Source organism: Procambarus clarkii, chromosome 50 (assembly GCF_040958095.1).
Source record: "Procambarus clarkii isolate CNS0578487 chromosome 50, FALCON_Pclarkii_2.0, whole genome shotgun sequence".
Lineage (NCBI taxonomy): Eukaryota > Metazoa > Arthropoda > Malacostraca > Decapoda > Cambaridae > Procambarus > Procambarus clarkii.
Genome location: NC_091199.1, coordinates 25,337,290 through 25,353,263, shown reverse-complemented (window position 1 = coordinate 25,353,263; position 15,974 = coordinate 25,337,290). Strand labels below are relative to the sequence as shown.

Below are 15,974 nucleotides of genomic sequence, written 5' to 3'. Positions count from 1 at the left end.
ATTAGTTGTCGGTTTTGCCAAGGTCTTGTTAAGACCTTGGCAACTTAATATAGCACCTCCGATATAACTTAATATAGCACTTCCAATACCATGAGCCTCTATTTTTTTAATCAGTCTTTCATGTGGCACCGTATCAAAAGCTTTGTTAAAGTCAAGGTACACAACATCACAATCCTTACCACTATCAACTGCCTCAACTATACTGGAATAAAAAGATAGCAAATTTGTTAAACATGAACGGCCATTTGTAAAACCATGTTGCGACTCATTTATTAATTTGTGTTTTTCAAGATGAAGACGAATTTTATTTGCAATTATCGATTCAAGTAACTTTCCCACAATAGACGTTAGGCTAATTGGTCGATAGTTTGACGCAAGTGATCTATCTCCATTCTTAAAAATTGGTATCACATTAGCAACTTTCCATAACTCTGGCACTCTGCCTAACACTATTGATTTATTAAATATGGTAGACAGTGGGTCTCCTCTTTGCATTCTTTAAGCACCTTGGCAAACACTTCATCCGGCCCTGGGGGTTTGTTTGGTTTGTGTTTAACTATTTGTTTAATTACATCCTTCCTGGTAACTGCTAAACTAGTCAACCTGTCCTCGTCCCCACCCACATATACTTGTTCGGCTGAAGGCATATTGTTAAGTTCCTCTTTAGTAAATACAGATATAAAATATTGATTAAAAATACTACTCATCTCTTCATCATTACCTGTTATTTGACCTGTCTCAGTTTTTAATGGACCTATCCTCTCCCTAATCTTTGTCCGGTATAACTGGAAAAACCCTTTAGGATTTGTCTTTGCTTGCTCTGCTATGCGAACTTCATAGTTTCTTTTTGCTTTCCTTATCTCTTTTTTAGTATTTCTAACCAGTTATACGAATTCCTGTTCTAAACTGACTTCCCCATTCTTAATCCTTTTGTACTTCGCTCTCTTTTTACCAATAAGGTTCTTCAGATCCTTAGATATCCACTTTGGATATCAGAGTATTTATATGGTATACTACATTCCTGGGCTTCGCTTAGAATATTTTTAAATAGGTTATATTTTGAGTCCACATCGAAAACCCCTTTTACATCACCTATCGCTGGGTTCACGTCTAGCTCCAAGACCGGCCCACACCCCATACCCAAGACTTTCCAATCTATTTGACCCAATAAATTTCTTAGGTTATTGAAAATAGCTTTTCGAAAATCAGGTACTTTAACAGAATTTTCTCCTGCAGATCTATTCCATTCTATGCTAAATCTGATTGCTTTATGATCACTATTCACTAGCTCATTCCCTATTTCGATGTCCTTAATTTGTGTTTCCCTGTTAGTAAACACTAAATCTAAAATATTATTTTCCCGCATTGGTTCCTTAATGTGTTGCGTAAGAAAGCAATCGTCAATTAAATCTAGAAAATCTTCTGCTTCATTATTCCCTGTTACGTTCAACCTGTTTATTCCACTAAAATTAAAGTCACCCATGACATAAATACTGTTAGATCTAGATGCTCTAGATATTTCATCCCATAGATGCTTTGCTTCCATTCTGTCTAAATTTGGTGGCCTATATATAACTCCTATTATAATATTATTTGCTTTTTCGTTATTACAAAACTTCTAGTTTTACATCATCATCAATATGGTACTTTGCATGGTGGAGTGTTAGACACTCTCACCGACCTAAGACAGAAATATTGGCTTCCTCAAGGTCGTCAAACTGTCAAATCAATCATTAAGTTCTGTGTAATCTGCAAAAGATACGACGCTCGAGTGTGTCCTTACCCAGGACCTCCACCACTCCCTAAAGAGAGAGTAGTCCATCTTCGTCCCTTCGAGACCACTGGTGTTGATTACACAGGAGCCTTGCTTCTCACTGGTACTCCAGATAAGATACCAGTGAAAGCTTATATTTGCCTTTTCACGTGTGCAACCACACGAGGCGTACATCTAGAAGTGACTTCTGACATGAGTGCCGAAACTTCATCCAAGCTTTTCGTTGATTTGCAGCTCGCAGATCCTGTCCCAAACTAATGATATCTGATAATGGTTCAAATTTTGTGGCAGGAGAAGCCTGCCTACGAGAGATATGGAATCATCCAGAAGTGCAGTCTGTCATGCAGAGACGACAATGCCACTGGAAATTTATTGCTCCCAGAGCCTCCTGGCAAGGTGGGTTCTACGAACGTATGATAGGGACTGTCAAGAAATGTTTAAGGAAGACCTTGCATCGACAGAAAATTAGTTTCTCTGAACTCCAAACACTCGTCGTGGAAATTGAGGCGCGAGTCAACAATCGCCCATTAACTTACCTATCAGATGACTTCTCACAGAGAGAACCCCTGAGTCCCTCACATTTAATACATGGAGGCCTGCTGAGCCCTCTGATACCTTTGGCAGAAGAGGATTCTGTCGACCCTTCCCATCCCTGGAAACACAAACCGAAACTGTCTCTATTTTCCGCTAGTTATAACTAGTAATAAAGTTGTTACATCTTGGCTTAACGTGTTTATGACGTATTAGAACGTTGTTACGACTTGTTATATTGATTGTTATAACTGGTTAGGAGGTGTTAAAACTTGTTCGAACGTTGTACCAACGTCGTAGTTTCGGTGTGTGTTTGGCGGGATGTTACTAGGAGTGACTTAGTGGAAAGTTACCACCATCTCTCTCGAGTAATTGAAAGGTGGAATGAGGTGTGCACTCGAGAGTACGTCACAGCTCTACGAGAGTACCACTATGAATCTTCGAGCCCCTATAATAAAGTTCAATTCAAACCAGGAGACCTAGTACTGGTTGACAGTGATGGACCCAGGTCAGAATGGCCTATAGGCAAAATTGTCTCTATCCACCCAGATCACCAAGGCATCCTGATAGTACGGGTTTTGTGCCGGGGCACTACTACCCTAAAAACATTAGAGAAGTTGGTACCTCTCGAATTAGCAGAACGAGAGTGTTTAACAGAACCAGCTTCACCTACAGTTTCCGAGGACAACAATTCTGATCCACCGAGCACCCGCCCACCTAGAGCAGCTGCTCAACAATGCAAACGGAAACTACAAGCCTATTATAGCTCTGACTAAGAGCAAATAATTTCCCATCCAATTTGAGTAACCATGATGATGCTGTGTTGTGATGTCAAGTAACAAATCAGTTACAAGTCACAATGACCCAAGACATTCACCTCACAGTGGATTCTCAGTTACCTTAAACTGTATAATTTAATCCTTAATTTGTTTGTGTAGGCTATCACCTATAACATTATTCCATCTAGAGCATCTATGAGTTTGCAAAACTTTAAGACTTAGTAACATAACCGTTACACGTCATCGCGACACCAGTCAAGGAGTACATTGTAGGCTTTAGTAGTCATTAACTTTAGATGATTTACAATTCCATGTTTTACATTTAACATGAGTTCCTTAACAAGACTTAAAGTCTTGTATGTCCTTGACAATTACGGGACATCCGTTATGTGATGACTAACATACTAACATTAATACTAACTTCGGGATAAGTACGTCAGTACTCCACATTGAACTGCGACCCGAATTTCCCCCCCCCCCCTGGAGTTATGTTGGAAATTTCCAACACTAACGAACTACCATTGTATTATAATACATCATCATTATTATATACTAACTACAGTAGTTATTAATTTCACTAATGGTAGTGTCAACATAAATTAACAATATTTATCTGCGCATTGAAATTGAAATTGAAATAAGTTTATTGAGGTAAAATACACACAAAGGGATGAGGTAGCTCAAGCTATTCTCACCCCATTCAGTACAATGTGTTAATACATACATAGACACACATCACTAACAATAAACATATTACCAAACATTCTGAGAGATAAACATATACATTTCCTCCTTCACAAGTAGTATGGTATCAGACGTACACACAAATACTTTTATGACCTAGGTATACTGTATAGACAATTTGCAAGAGACATGAAGATAATTCAACAAAATATTACAGTCTTGGTGCAAAATTCTTATATCTCTCAAGAATATCATCAACCTTTCCGTTGTGACACATCCAGGCTATTTGTTCAGGAACAGTCCTTATCTCAGTGTTTCTATATACATTAATCAACGGACAATCAAGAACATAATGGGCAAGGGTGTGAGACCTTAACATACTACATAGTTTACACCTCGTGTCATTATCATGAACATCTATCCCATATTCCCAGTAATATTTGTACTCAAGCCTGAGCCGCATGTACACAGAGTCACTCCAAGCATTTCTCCTTTTACCATAAGTGAAATGGGTGTTTTGACTCACATACATGTAGTGTTGCATGGTTTGACTTCTCTCATACATTATCTCTCTCCTCTCCACTCCTGCCTGTGCCTGAATATTTCTGATTTTGCTTCTTATTTGTCTCATTGTGAATTCACATTCAATGTCAACTTGTGGTTTTGATGTGGCACGTCTCGCCAAGTCATCCGCCACCTCGTTATCTGCGCATTAGTACTAGAATTCTCACGACATCGAGTAACAAAATTGCGTCAGATAATGTCTATCTAGACACGTTTATTACCAATATGTTAGAGAATTGAATGTGGTTCTCTAAAATTATCAGTATTCAATGTAATAATTAACTACGGATAATATGACTCCCAATTATCCAAAACCGAAAGTTATTAACTGAAATTATTATCTAGTAGCAGTTTCATCTGTTACGTACGAATGCTATGGAGGGAATAAACATCCTCTCCATTTCTCGTTTAACATCATTTAACGAGAATATGATATTATTTAATTCCCTATAATTGCAACCCAGTTCTCATTAGCGTATTACATCAGTAATTACGCGGAAAAGAATTATCCGTGATTAGTAATTTCTGTGGTGAATGCGAGAGACGGGTTGAGGGAGGGCGGAGACGCCATGGGACACTAGGCATTCCTGGCGACAAGAGTAGCGAGACGCGTGGTAGTGACTGAAGAGTTTTCCAACAAGAATTACGTTGCAACTCAACCAATAGTCAACAATTACTTATTCACGTGTTCTACAGTGCCTTACTGATTTCCATATAATTCATATAGGATCTTTACAGTGAATAATTTATTGCCAGAATTTATGATTTGGTAATTTGTGTGTTTGCTCTTACTGTTGCTCAATAATTCATAATCTTTAATATTCATTATTTGAGGTATCATATTTTTTAATCTATTTTAGTTTAGATTTACTAGGTTACTAACTCAACAATGAGCTAGTGACGAACCACACTGGTTCCTAGATATATATGAACTTCTAGAAATACCCCCCCCCTCCAATGTTGATATTTGAGGCTTTGACTTTAATTAATTAATAATACAGTCTATTCATTATTTTCAAGTGATTATTCATTTAATTATTACCCATAGGCACTCGTTCTCTAGTGTCAATCTAGTAATCACCATTATTCGTTTTCCCTCTTTTCTCAAAAGTCGGTGGTCCTTCGATTTATTTAAATATAATAATCAAATAATTTAATATATAAGTTCAAGCCCCAGATAATCCAACAAGGTACCTTCATCTCTTACTATGTGATGCCTGGTACTTCTTTCATCTCCTACCATGGACCAGGTACCTGCACCTCTAAGTGTGTGTTGCCTGGTACCTCTTTCATCTCCTAAAATGAACCAGGTACCTGCACCTCTATTTGTTGCCTGGTACGTCTCTCATTTCCTTCCATGTTCCAGGTATCCGCACCTCAAACTATGCGTTGCCTGGTTTCTATCTCAACTCTTTCCATGGACCAGGTACCTGCACCTCTAACTGTGTGTTTCCTGGTACCTCTCATCTCCTACCATGGGCCAGGTACCTGCACCTCTAACTATGTGTTGCCTGGTACCTCTCTCATCTCCTACTATGGACCAGGTACCTGCATCTCTATCTCTCTGATGTCTGGTACTTCTCTCATCTCATGCCATGGACTAGGTACCTGCACCTCTATGTGTTGCCTTATACCTCTCTCATCTCCAACCTGGGGCCAGGTATCTGCACCTCTAACTGTGTGTTGTCTGGTACCTCTCTCATCTTCTACCATCTACCAGGTACCTGCACCTCTAACTATGTGTTGCCTGGTACCTCTCTCATCTCCTCCCAGGACCAGGTAAGTGCACGTCTATGTGTTGTATGGTACCTTTCTCATCTCCTAATGTGAACCAGGTAACTGTACCTGTAGATGTGTGTTTTCTGGTATCTCTCTCATCTCTTACCATGGACCAGGTTCCTGCATCACTAACTATGGGATATCTGTTTTCTTTCTCATCTCGTTACATGGACTAGGTTCCTGCACTACTACTTATGTGTTATCTGGTACCTCTCTCATCTCCTAACAAGGACCAGGTACCTGCACCTTTAACTATGGGGTCCCTGGTACCTCTTTCATCTCCTACCATGGACCAGGTACCTGCACCTCTATCTATGTTTTGCCTGGTACCTTTCTTATCTGCTACCATCGACCAGGTACCTGCACCTCTATGTGTTGCCTGGTACCTCTCCTCATCTCCTTCCATGGACCAGGTACCTGCACCTCTAACTGCGTATTGCCTGGTCTCATCTCCTATCACGGACAAGGTAGCTGCTCCTCTAACTATGTGTTCTTTGGTACCTCTCTCATCTCCTTTCATGGACCTGGTACCTGCACCTCTAACTGTGTTTTGCCTGGTACCCCTCATCATCTCATACCTTGGACCAGGTACCAGCTGCTAGTGGACTGGTACCAGGAAGACAGTACCATGGGGGACGTCCTTGTACGGAACGACAACCACAGTGGAATGAAGTTCTCCACCATCGACAGAGACAATGATCTCTGGGAAGGTAAGTTTGTTCTTCTCAGATGTCGTTTTGGGGCGAGGATATTGTTTTTATTGTCCACCATTTACAATATATATTCCTGTAGGAAATATTATTTACTTTCTCCTGTAAGGGGACCATTTGTATAATATAATAAAGTTAATGTTATCTCTTGGTTATTGTATTAGTGCACGACGGGGAAAACTTGAAAAAAAGTTGGAAGTAGACAATAACAGCTCTAACAGTTAACTCATGCTCTGAATGTGATGTGCATAGGTATATTTAGTAAAATTTGGGGAATTTTGGTTTGATATAATTAGGATAAATTTAGTGGAATTCATACAAATTGGAGTATTTCGGATAATTTTCTAAATGTTGTGTTAGGATAGGTTAGGTTAGGTTTGGTTTGGTAGGATTAATGATGAAAACTAGTGTGGAAACTGGAAATGGCCAGACGGACACAGCATTATCTCTATGAAATAGTCCTGGGAATGGGAGATGTTGTGCCAAGACTGGATGTCGGATATTGGAAGTTTAGATGGAATGGGTGAAAAAGTAGGTAAAATGGCCTTTGGCTGCGTTATGATACACAACATTTGGGTATACTTGGTGGAAATTGTCTCAAATTTGGTAGGGATAGCTTAACTTTCCCAAACTTTAATAAAATCTAGCTTTGAATCATTCAGGTTAGGTAAGGTTGTGTAGGGTAGGTTGGAATATGTGAAAAAATTGGGTAAATGGGCTTTGGCTGTGCTATGATACAAAACATATTGGGTATATATGGTAGAATTTTTTTAAATTAGGTTGAATTTAGGTGGATAAGCACAAATTTTACCAACCTTTATTCAAATCTAGCATTGGATATGCTAGGTTAGGTTTGGTAATAACGTGTAGGGTAGGATGGAATACGTGAAAAACTTGGGGTAAAATTGACTTTGGCTATGCTAAGATACAAAACATTTGGGTTATATATGGTTATCTTGAGATGATTTCGGGGCTTTAGTGTCCCCGCGGCCGGTCCTCGACCAGGCCTCCACCCCCAGGAAGCAGCCCGTGACAGCTGACTAAAACCCAGGTACCTATTTTACTGCTAGGTAACAGGGGCATAGGGTGAAAGAAACTCTGCCCATTGTTTCTCGCCGGCGCCTGGGATCGAATCCAGGACCACAGGATCACAAGTCCCGCGTGCTGTCCGCATCGGCCGACCGGCTCCCTCTTTGTACCAGATGTACCATGGTGTACCAGATGTACCAGCTCCTCCTTAGTACACCAGATGTACCATGGTGTAAATTGCCATTAATTAGGTAGAATTTAGGTGGGGCAGCATAAATTTTGCCAACTTTAATCAAATCTAGCTTTGGATATGTTAGGTGAGGTTGTGTAGGATAGGATATATAATATCTTAGGGCTAATGAACTAGCATGTTCAAAAATTGTGTATATTTTCATATTTTGGGAGATTGAAGCTATAGCTAACTCATGTAATGAATGGACAGAGGTGACATAGGCTTGTATGTGAGGATATGGGATGGTTATATTTACTTAGTTTAGCTATTGCTTGGTTGAATTTGGTTAAATTTGTGCAGTATAAGTATAATTTTTTGATACATTTAGGTGAATTTAGGATTTAATAGGATGCATTTTTGATGGGATGTAATAAATTGGCATAAAATGTCAAATAAATTACTGACTTCACCCAACCCCACCTGCCCTAACATAACTAAGGCTAGAACAAATAAGTCTGTTAGTTGGTTTGCATTAATAAATATAGGTGGCATGATTGGAGAGGATGTAACGAGGTGGGAATTAATAAGACATTAAAAACAATGGACATATGTTAGATGAATAGTTTAGTACTAATAATGGTGAAACATTTATGGTAAATGTGTTTTATATTGAGCTCATAGGAAGTCAGATGTACCATTCTTTCATGTGAAATTCTGACTTTTGGGGAGTTGGTCAAACCCAGCATAGTATAAATGACCTATTAATCACACCTAGGCAGATATTATGCAAATTGTGTATTGTTTGACCTAGTTGGCTGTGATAGTTTTGTACATATAGCACAATTATTATAGTTGTGCAAGTTGTGTATATTAATTGTGCAGATTAAGTATTTTGCATAAGTTGTATGATTATTGCAATTATGCATTGATTATATTTCCTATAAATTGAGTATTGTTTGTGCAAGTTATGTTTATTAATTGTATATGTTTTGTATGTGTATTTGTGGAGTTATGTAGTTGTGAATTTAATGTATATGCGCTAGTTATGTATTGTTCACATTGGGGCTAGTTGTGTATTGATTATATTTTGTGCAAGTTGTGTATTAATGTTGTGATTGTATTTGTGTGAATTGTATTTGTTCTAGTTGTGTATTTACATATTTGGGCTAGTTATATATTGTATGTATTTTGTACTGGATATGTATTTGATTGTATTTTATGCAAGTTGTGTAATAATAATAATTACTAAAGATGTTTAATATGTGTACAAGTTGCGTATTAATTGCGCATGTTGTGTAATTGCATATGCACGAATTGTGTATTTACACCTGTTGTGTATTGATTGTCATTGCACAAGTTACGTAATTATATAGCAAGTTTGCTTGTTTTAATCGTGCAAAGATGTGTAATAATTACACAGTTTGTGTAATAATTGTCCATGTTTTATAATCGTTTGTGTGAATAATGCATTTTATGTAAGTTGTGTTTTTAATTTGCTGAAGTAGAACTGGTGCAACTGTATTTGTGTGTGCAAATTGTGCATTTGTCTAAGTTCTGTATATGTAATCTGGAAAAAAATTATATAGCAAGTTTGCTTGTATTAAACTTGCAAAGATGTGTAATAATTACACAGTTTGCGTAATAATTGTCAGAGTTTTATAATCGTTTGTGCGAATAGTGCATTTTATGCAACTTGAGTTTCTAATTTGTTGAAGTAGAACTGGTGCAACTGTATTTTTGTGTGCAAATTGTGCGTTTGTGTAAGTTCTGTATATGTAATCTGAAAAAAAAATAGATCATCATGTGTAAGTGTGCAAGTGTATTTTTGATTTATGAGACAATGTGTGGGTATTTTGTGAAAATTATGTTTATGAAATTGAGAAATTTTAGTGAGAGCGTATTTTGATTGTCTAAATGTATAAGCAATATGCAATATTTGTGCAAATACAATATTTTGGGTAAATGGAATACATGCAATACTTTGCAATACATGCAATACTTTGACTGTACATGCAATATTCGTGTAAATGGTATATTTTGTTTGCAACTAACATATTTTGTGTGTAAATGACATCTTTTCTCTATAAATGACATATTTTATGTGTGAATGGCATATTTTGTGTGTAAATAATATATTTTGTGCATAAATAGCATATTAGGTGTGTAAATGCTGTATTTTTTGTGTAAATGTAATCTAGTGTGGAAATACTTTGTGCGTAGATGCTATATTGAATGTAAGTGTGTCTATGTTTTTATGTGTCTATGTTTTCCATACCCTATGTATATACTGTGTTTTTGATTTCGTGTATTTTTAGTGCAAGAGTAAGTGTTGCATTTTGTGTGAATGATGTTAAATTTATATTTTTTTTGGGTACCTTATCACAACCTCAGCTTTTTATGAATAATTACAATATATTTATTTTTCGATGGGACATATACACCCTGGTTTATTCATTTGATTAGTATGTAGGTGAGTATTTAATAATATTATGAACTTGCTTGCATAATATGGTTGCCTTGCTGATTGGTATTGTTACGAACCCGGATCCAGCGTCCGAGCCTGGAGCAGTGACAAACACGCCATCTGTGGGTCAGCTCCCGAAACCCCCGCCAAACGAACGACGACACCTAGTGAGGACAGCGTGTACTGGCCTCGAGGACCAGTTTCCAGTCTGGTTCAGCGCTCGACACCGCCGCTCCTGACCTCTGGTGAGGTGGTGCTCCGACGACAGCGCCATCTATGGACTGGATACGTCAGGTGTTAGTATCTGAGCCTGTGAGTGTGGTGTATTAGTGTCCCAGTTATTGATGACGGGTCTGCTTACAGAGCCGACCTGGGACCACTGTGTTGAAGGTTGAGTCAGTCTACCCGAGGCAGCCAGTCTCCATACTGTGAAGTTTGCTGCAGCTGTTGTGACGTCGTCCCCCCGGAAGAACACTGTGGTGTGTTAAGCCTGCCAGTGGAGTGGCAGTGAAAGGATTTACCCGGGACCGACGGTTGGAGACGATAATCCACTGGGGTATTGAGGACAGGAGGGTGATTGGTGATATCACACGAGACTCCTGTCTAGGGCGTACCCCTTTTATCGTTCGTGGAGTGGCCGTACCAGCCTTGGTGGCTCAGTACCTGCCAGCAGACCTGCTGGACGTGTGGTTGACGGCCTCCACGACGGTGCCCCCAGTGGACCTGTGTTGTGGCTGACCTGTGGCCAGGGTAGGCTCGGCGTTCTCAGAGGACACGTCTTGAGGCCACGAAGAAAGCACCGCGGACTCAGCACCTAGCTTCTTGATCAAGAGTCTTCAGCAGAAGACTAGATTGTGCACGATCCCCTTGTAAAGTGTTAATACCCCTCCCCCTTGTGTACTCTTTTATTCTATATATTTAAACGGTGATGGTGAACATTATATTATATTAAGTTCTTAGCTTTCTTTCCCTACTCCCTTTAAGTTACTTGCGTCACGGATCTCATCCCTTGATAGCCACTACTGGCTTGGGAACGGATACATATATCTTCCTCTAACAACATCAGAGTGAGAACCCCGTTGCGTCCCGAGAGGGCCGTAACATAATTGGCATCCCCAGCGGGATCCGTCCCCTTGTTAAGTATGTTTGACAGGGGTGGTGAAGTGGCGTAATCCCTGTAAATAATTCCCCCTGTGTGTGACGATTGTGACGTTATACGTCCTGTGCGGTGCTCAGTGACTAAGTGCAATATTGACTAGTGCGGTGCTCAGTGATTCGGTGCAATATTGTAGAGCGAAGTGTTCGCTTGGACTCAGTTCAATATTGGGTAATGTGGTGCCCGAAGTGATTACTTGCAATATTGGCAAGTGCAGTGTTTGGTGCGATAAAGTGCAATATTGGCGTAGAACAGTGCTCGGTGCGTTAAGTGCTAACGTGTAAGCAGCGTGTTAAGTGCAAAGTGGTCCATCTGTGACAATGGCAGACAAAGCTACCATCGATGATCTGGACGAGGTTCAGGCTTTTCTGAACAGAGAGGATTGTCTTGCCAGATTGAAATATTTGAGCAAACCAGAGCTTGTACTAGTGAGCGCCTACCTGGAGATCAAGATCCGTGCCAGTGATTCCCGTGTGGAGATCTTGTCCAAGGTTCACCGGCACCTGAAGGCAGAAGAGAAACAGGGAAGCGAGACTCCTAGTACAAGGGAAGGTGAGGAAATAGCTTCCACGGAAAAGGAAGATAAGGGCAGTGACATTGACAGTGATGCAGGTGAGCTTAATATCAGCTTCCTAACAGTCAAAATGCGTGCCCTAGAGATCAATCGTGAGATAGAGTGGAAGAAGTTAGAATTAGAACGGGAATTAAAAGATAAAGAAATGGAGATGAAAGAAAAAGAATTGGCGATGAGGCGTTTAGAATTAGAAAGAGAAGAGAAAAGAGAGAGAGAAAGAGAAGAACGAGAAAGAGAAGAGAGACGAGAGAGAGAAGAACGAGAGCGAGAGAGAGAAGAACGAGAGCGAGAAAGAGAAGAACGAGACAGACAAGAACGACGAGACAAAGAGGAAAGAGAGAGACAACATGAACTAGAAGTTTTGCGATTAGGCGGTGGTCGGAGGCAAACAACGGACACCAGTAGCTTCGATCCGGTACGCAACATCAAAATGGTCCCCAAATTCCATGAGAAGGAAGTGTCAAAGTTCTTTGCAGCCTTCGAGAAAGTCGCTGCCTCTTTGGAGTGGCCAAGGGAGAATTGGGCCATCATGATACAGTCAGTCTTGACTGGGAAGGCCCAAATCGCCTACTCTACGTTATCCCTTGACGACTCCAGCGATTATGACAAGGTGAAGAAGGTTGTGCTCATGGCGTACCAATTGGTACCTGAGGCGTATAGGCAAAAGTTCAGAAACCTGAAGAAGACCTCAGAGCACACTTTCACCGAATTCGCTACAATCAAGGAGCGACTGTTCCAGGAATGGTGTGCCTCTCGGAAGGTGGAGACCAGGGAAGACCTCGAGCAGCTGATTCTGCTCGAGGACTTCAAGGATTGTTTGTCTGGAGACCTCAAGACGTACTTAGAGGAACAGCAGGTAGAGACCTTGAGTGCAGCAGCCACCATGGCTGAAGAGTACATCCTGACTCATAGGCCGTCTGCTAAGTACGTCCCAAGGAATTACCAGAGCCGGTTCGACAGACTTCATGATGAAGAAGAAAGACCCGTCCCACAAAGTACTAAGAAGACGCCCCCAAGTAGCCCTCGAAGAACAAGTCCTAACAGTCCGAAACACCGGAGCCCGAGGAGGAATATGGTGTGCTGGACTTGTGGGCAGAAAGGGCATATAGCTGCTAGGTGCCGAGGCAGAAGAGGTGGCAGCGCACGTAGGGAGGTGATGATGATGAGCTGTGTTACACCACCAGTAGGAAACCAGTCTACGACGACGCAGGAAGGACCAAGTTTGTTGGCCCCTCACACTTCAACCGGGTATGTATCGAGTGATCATACTGGTAGATCTGTAGTAGTGCTCAGAGATAGTGGAGCAGCCCAGTCCCTGATCGTGAAGAACTCGGTACCCGAGGGAGTAAGTGTGAACGGGAGACAAGAGGTTGTCCTGGTTGGGTTTCCAAGGACGCAGTACATCGCCCCCTTAGTGCCAGTACATCTCGACACGCCTTATTTCAGCGGCACATGTGCGTTGGCAGTAGTCGATACCCTCCCTGTGGCTGGGATTGACGTGGTACTAGCCAACGACTTGGTGACCGATTGGAGCATCAATCATCCCAAGGTTGCGGACGAGTCTACCGGAACAGCACGGTCTGAGGTAACAGGCAATGGTAATGTCCAGGTAAAGACAGACACGGATGTAACTATGTTTAATTTGTCCTCTCGCCTACAGATGGAGAACGATCTAGCAGTGCCTCCTGATTTTTCTCTCGCCAAGAAACATGAGGTTACGATGGCAGAAGTACCTGAGCTAGAAGAGAGGCCTTGTGTGCAGACACCCACGGATACCAACGAGTCTGGGGCGAAGGCTGAGGTGTGCTTGCGGTATGGCAAGTTACAGTGTGTAGTGGACCAGCCAGAGATTCCCCAGACGTCAGAGGTATGTGAGGTGTGTTCAAAAGGTCTAGTGCCCTCTTTGGTCCAAGCCAGGCTAGTGGATGGTGCCGGCTATGGACATGACAAGCTCAGGAAACTTATCTCTCGACTTACCAAATGTTTCCTATCGGTATTTTGTTTGTTTTTCGTATGTGTTCTTGTTTGTGCTCTCAGTGAGGACCGGTGGAGGACCCGACGAATGATGGCCCCCATGAACATCGTGAAGAGGTCCCAGGGATTGGAGATTTGGACTGCAGGTGTTGCAGTTGAAGGAGGGACCTGGAAGGTGATAATTGATACAGGAGGTACGACATGTGATAATATGAGTGACTGTTTCCGACAGGTTGACACCCCTCGCGTGATAGCTGAGCCTCAATGCAGCGTTATACGGAACGTTGGTCGACCTGACGGTGGCAGAGCGAATGCCATCTGCGACGTGCAAACAGCCCCGTTGAGACTAGGAGTGGACCTAGTAGGGTATGCCGCAAGTATTGACTTACCCACTGTCGCGATCACTCTGAATTATCTGACCCCTGTATTCCAGGTTCCTGTCTCCCTGAAGGACCACCGGACCGGTACTAGAAATACCGTCTGGGATCAGCCATCATCGGTGCCACGACGCAGGGAAGTGTCGAGACGCCCCAGATCGTGTCTACACCGATCCTTCCTTGAGACATGTGAGATGACGCCCCTGCTTGACATCGCAGTGGAGACGTGGAAGGTTACACCAGACAGGACATCGCCTTCAATCTGCAAGTTCCCATTGTGCCGGAATTGCCCAGTAGGACAATTCTGTAGACGAGACAGCCTCGCAATTCCAGATCATAAAGCATGCGTGTCCATTTGGAGTTGTGTCGTCGTACTAACTTGGTTTGTGTTTCTTTTTATAGAACCCCAAACCAAATTCTTTTTGGTGGGGAGGTGTTACGAACCCGGATCCAGCGTCCGAGCCTGGAGCAGTGACAAACACGCCATCTGTGGGTCAGCTCCCGAAACCCCCGCCAAACGAACGACGACACCTAGTGAGGACAGCGTGTACTGGCCTCGAGGACCAGTTTCCAGTCTGGTTCAGCGCTCGACACCGCCGCTCCTGACCTCTGGTGAGGTGGTGCTCCGACGACAGCGCCATCTATGGACTGGATACGTCAGGTGTTAGTATCTGAGCCTGTGAGTGTGGTGTATTAGTGTCCCAGTTATTGATGACGGGTCTGCTTACAGAGCCGACCTGGGACCACTGTGTTGAAGGTTGAGTCAGTCTACCCGAGGCAGCCAGTCTCCATACTGTGAAGTTTGCTGCAACTGTTGTGACGTCGTCCCCCCGGAAGAACACTGTGGTGTGTTAAGCCTGCCAGTGGAGTGGCAGTGAAAGGATTTACCCGGGACCGACGGTTGGAGACGATAATCCACTGGGGTATTGAGGACAGGAGGGTGATTGGTGATATCACACGAGACTCCTGTCTAGGGCGTACCCCTTTTATCGTTCGTGGAGTGGCCGTACCAGCCTTGGTGGCTCAGTACCTGCCAGCAGACCTGCTGGACGTGTGGTTGACGGCCTCCACGACGGTGCCCCCAGTGGACCTGTGTTGTGGCTGACCTGTGGCCAGGGTAGGCTCGGCGTTCTCAGAGGACACGTCTTGAGGCCACGAAGAAAGCACCGCGGACTCAGCACCTAGCTTCTTGATCAAGAGTCTTCAGCAGAAGACTAGATTGTGCACGATCCCCTTGTAAAGTGTTAATACCCCTCCCCCTTGTGTACTCTTTTATTCTATATATTTAAACGGTGATGGTGAACATTATATTATATTAAGTTCTTAGCTTTCTTTCCCTACTCCCTTTAAGTTACTTGCGTCACGGATCTCATCCCTTGATAGCCACTACTGGCTTGGGAACGGATA

General features: G+C 42.2%; 1 protein-coding gene across 1 annotated transcript in view; it reads left to right on the top strand.

Annotated features, from left to right (window-relative positions):
• The window catches only part of LOC123772788 (angiopoietin-related protein 1-like), a 203,915-nt gene that overhangs the window by 99,473 nt on the left and 88,468 nt on the right, over window positions 1–15,974 (top strand). Inside the window, exon 3 of the mRNA XM_069303734.1 lies at window positions 6,700–6,821. Within this exon, the coding sequence (XP_069159835.1) occupies window positions 6,700–6,821 (122 nt within the window). The remainder of the gene's footprint in view (window positions 1–6,699; window positions 6,822–15,974) is intronic.